This window comes from Grammomys surdaster, unplaced genomic scaffold (genome assembly GCF_004785775.1).
Source record: "Grammomys surdaster isolate TR1022 unplaced genomic scaffold, NIH_TR_1.0 133, whole genome shotgun sequence".
NCBI classification, from domain to species: domain Eukaryota; kingdom Metazoa; phylum Chordata; class Mammalia; order Rodentia; family Muridae; genus Grammomys; species Grammomys surdaster.
Window position 1 is genome coordinate 13,218,460 of NW_021604591.1, and position 4,309 is coordinate 13,222,768.

The 4,309-nt window shown below is 55.1% G+C and overlaps 1 protein-coding gene across 2 annotated transcripts in view; it reads left to right on the plus strand.

Moving 5' to 3' along the window:
* Positions 1 to 2,110: 2,110 nt before the first annotated feature.
* Tcf7l1 (transcription factor 7 like 1) overlaps positions 2,111 to 4,309 on the plus strand; it is a 159,662-nt gene continuing 157,463 nt past the window's right edge. For both annotated transcript variants that reach the window (XM_028762513.1, XM_028762514.1), the window contains exons 1-3: positions 2,111 to 2,584; positions 2,669 to 2,732; positions 2,953 to 3,080. In XM_028762513.1, the coding sequence (XP_028618346.1) occupies positions 2,342 to 2,584; positions 2,669 to 2,732; positions 2,953 to 3,080 (435 nt within the window). In that variant the 5' untranslated portion in view covers positions 2,111 to 2,341. The remainder of the gene's footprint in view (positions 2,585 to 2,668; positions 2,733 to 2,952; positions 3,081 to 4,309) is intronic.

Below are 4,309 nucleotides of genomic sequence, written 5' to 3' on the forward strand. Positions count from 1 at the left end.
CTAATAATGCAATGAGTTTTTCATATGTTTATGCACAACAGAAAAAGTGTTTTAGAATAAGAGTTCCATAGATTCCTCCCACACAATTATTTAACTGTTTTTTCTTTTTTTTGTTTTTGTTTGTTTGTTTTGTTTTGTTTTTTTGGTTTTTCGAGACAGGGTTTCTCTGTGTAGCCCTGGCTGTCCTGGAACTCACTCTGTAGACCAGGCTGGCCTCGAACTCAGAAATCTGCCTGTCTCTGCCTCCCAAGTGCTGGGATGAAAGGCATGCGCCACCCAAACCCTAAAACGTTTTAAAATGAAACAATGAAAGTGATATGTACTAATCGTTGTCTTCATTAAACTCATTCGTGATCCACATCAGCAGGGGCTCAGCCTGCCCAGCTCCTTGCTGTGGGCGCTTTTGGAAGAACAATGCAGATGAACTGTAGCTCTCTCCAACACCCCCTTGTTAAGGCTGTAACTTTGTCCAACCTAGAAAACACCTCACGTGTCAATTGTGGTCTGCTTGCTTGTTTGCTGGCTTGCTTTTAAAGGCAGGGGGTCTCGCTAGGCAGTCCTGGTTGTCTCATACCTCACTGTGCAGACCAGGCTGCTTCAACTCATAGAGCTTCACCTGCCTCTGCCTCCCCTCCCCTCCCAGGTTCTGGGATTAAAGGCACAGGCCACCATACCTGGCTTTAAGTTGTGTGTAAATCATTTAAAAATATCCTCATACTGTCTTTAGATACTGATTTTAAAATTTAAATGGTCAACAATGTCCCCATGGTAGGTAACTCCACTTCCCCCCTTCCCTGGCTAACTGTGAATACCTGAGTCTATCTAGTCCTGAGGATTGAACACAGGACCTCATGAGTCCTTAATACACACTCTACCATCTCCATTTTTTTTTTAAAAGTTTTTTTCGAGACAGGGTTTCTCTGTGTAGCCCTGGCTGTCCTGGAACTCACTATGTAGACCAGGCGAGCCTCGAACTCAGAAATCCGCCTGCCTCTGCCTCCCAAGTGCTAGGATTAAAGGCGTGCGCCACCACTGCCCGGCATCATCTCCATTTTTAAAATGATACTTAACTTGTGAGGGTGCATGTGGCATGGTCCACATGTAGAAGCTAGAGGAACTGGAAGGGAGACTGTTCTCTATTTCCTCCATGTGGGTACCGGACATGGAATTGAGGACACAGGTCTTGATGGCAAGTACCTATTGAGCCATCTTGTTAGCTCCCAAATGCTCTCTCAAGTCTGTTCCTTACCTATGAAGCTGGTTAGGTAATTTGCTTATGGTGCTTGTTGCCTATCACGGCAGCTTCATAATCAGCTTTGAGAGTTCTGGGTGATAATTTCCTCTTGAAATCAATACAGTTAAAATCCCATCTGAATCCAAGACAGTGTGTGTCGGCTTTCACACGTCTTCTCCAGCTTTAGAGAAAGAGTGATCTTCAAGATTTCAGTAGTTCCTTACTGAGAGGAAGTGATCAAAAACACAGTTTGGGGTCAGGAATGAGTAGGAACACCATAGGAAATGGAACGTAAGGTCGCTCAGCTTGTTTCGAAGAGTCACAAAATCCGGCTGAATAGAAGGGCTGATGAGATCCTGCACTCTGTGGAACCGCAGGCTGAGTGGTTGTGCTCGGCGGATCTGCGAGTCCTCAGCTTTCCCGCAGGGGGCAGTGGTGCCTGCCAGTGAAGTGGGAGCGGAGTGGGAACCCGCGCGGAGTTCTGGGGTTTGTTTGCAAAGAAAGTTAGGGGATGTGAAGGAGTGCTGGCCAAAACCTCTCTGGCTTAGCGGGAAGGTGCAAGGACTTTCCAGGGTAGCCATGGAGTTCAATGGAGGGGATCTGGATAAGTTCGAGCGGTAGGGTGGTCGCACGAGGAGGGGAGTTGCAGTCCCCGGAAGGTGCGAGCGAACAGGACGCGAGTGTGAAAGCGAGTGTGCGTGCGCGCGCTGCAGTTCGCCTGGTTCCGCGAGGCGCGGGTGTCAGCTTGCAGCCGGGGCTCCTCCCTCTGGCCCCCCTGCCCCGCCGGGCGGTCCCTCCCTCCTTCCCCATCGCCCCTCCCCGGCGGGCCAGGCGCTGGGACGCCCCGGCCGAGCAGGCAGCGCCGGTGGTGGCGGCTAGTTGGGGAGCCCTAGGCTCCGTGCTGCGGGACGATCCGGAGCCGAGTGTCTCTTGCCCCGGCTGGGCGGTGCTGGGCCCGCTTCCCACGGAGCCACGCCCTGTCAAAACTTTGTCGCTGCAGCGGCCAAACGATCGGAGTCCGGCCAGCGAGAGAGAGGGAGGGGCGCCGGGCCGGGCCAGGCAGGGCGCGGGGCTCCGAACGCAGCGGCCCCGGCCCGTGGCCCCACCATGCCCCAGCTCGGTGGTGGCCGCGGTGGCGGCGCCGGCGGGGGAGGCGGTGGTTCCGGAGCCGGGGCAACCAGTGGAGGGGACGATCTCGGAGCGAACGACGAGCTGATCCCCTTCCAGGACGAGGGGGGCGAAGAGCAAGAGCCGAGCAGCGACAGCGCTTCGGCTCAGAGGGATCTGGATGAGGTCAAGTCGTCCCTGGTCAACGAATCGGAGAATCAGAGCAGTAGCTCGGACTCCGAGGTAAAGGGATTCCTAGGGTCAGCCCCTGGGGGACCCGGGTCCCGCTCCCGCTCACCCGCCCTCGCCTTTGTGTCTCCTCCACAGGCGGAGAGACGCCCGCAGCCCGCCCGGGACGCTTTCCAGAAGCCGCGCGAGTATTTCGCCGAAGGTAAGTGCCTTCTCCGTCAGTCTCCACTCTCCGGCCATCAGCGATTGGCCATACGGGTCTCCATGGCCCGGGTGGCGGAGCCCCTGCTCTCCGATCACTGCAGCAGCCACTCTGGGGCTCACTCGAGGGGCGCTCGGGTTCCAGATTCCCGCCCCGAGCTCCAGATAGCTGCTCTGTCTGGGGGACCCCTGACCTTACTCCACTTTGGTTTTGTCCGCAGTGAGAAGGCCCCAGGATGGCGCTTTCTTTAAGGGACCTGCGTACCCTGGGTACCCCTTCCTGATGATTCCAGACCTGAGCAGCCCATACCTCTCCAATGGACCCCTGTCTCCTAGTGGAGCGCGCACCGTAAGTGTCAGTCCGACCGTGCCCGGACTGGTGGGCGTTGGGCCCAGCGGGATGCGCCCCCAGGCTCGTCCGTGGTGTGGGGGATGGGGCCTCCTGCCTGAGCCGATCCTGGGCCGAACTTGTTTGCCGAGTTAAACTCCCCTGTGGCGGCCTAGTATGAGACTGCTTTGGCCAGTAACGGGATGAAAGTAAAGTTCTTTTAACTTCTCGCCTTTGGGAGATTGCGGCCTGGTGGGTCCTCCCAGCCTCCCAAATTCCTTGCTCCTACCAAAGAAAAACTTGGATTTGTGCCTGCCTTTGGAGGTGGGGGTGTGTGTTGGGGGGGTTGTCTCGCTTTCCTTCCTGGAGATTGGTCAACTTTCCCCTTGGCAAGGGGGAAAGTTGGGTAAGGGCCTGGAGGTTCCTGACTTGAGATGTCCTCTGACCTGCGAGTTCCCTGGGCTGTTGTGAGCTGTACAAACTCCTTGTTTCCTTATTTTGTGTGGATTATTCACGACCCACCCCCAATCCTCACACCAGGGCCTCAATTTTCCTGCCGAACTCAGGGTTTTAAACTCCTCTGAGATGGTTTGGAGGGCGACCCAAGGCATTCTTACTTGGCTTTTTCCCCCTTTTGTTGCGGGCTTTTCTCATTTAAAGCGAGCGCTTCGACACTTTAAACCTGTTAATGGGAGCGCATTGTGTGCTGTGTGCCTGGCGTTTAGAGCGGTGATTAAGCAAATTGACCCGGCCCCAGACAATGTGCAAATGAGGGCGGATTCCTTCACCCCTCTCCAGCTCGGAGCTCCCGCCTCTCTCCCCTGCGAAATGAGGGGTGCAGTTCGGGGCTGGCCAGGCCTTTGAGCCGCTACTCCACACCCAAGTTTCCTGTGCTGATGCTGGGTTGGATGGTAGATCCTGGGTGCACACCCTCCTGCTGTGCAGCAGTGGCTTGCTCGCCGTCTCTGCCTCATTCAGAGCTTTTCAGAGTTGGTTGGTTCATTCTCCCTGCTGGGCTATGTCTGGCGTATCTACTCCTCAGGAGTGCACCCCTGAGGGAACTAAGCTCGTATAAAAGTTCATCTTAAATATGATTATACTGAAGAGCTGCCATGGTTGATCTGGGTGCTGAACAGGTCGTTCCTGCTGTCTTTTCTGGCCCTTACTTGGTGGAGTGGGATAGCTTCCACAGTTCATGCAGAGTGTGTGTGTGTGTGTGTGTGTGTGTGTGTGTGTGTGTGTGTGTGTGT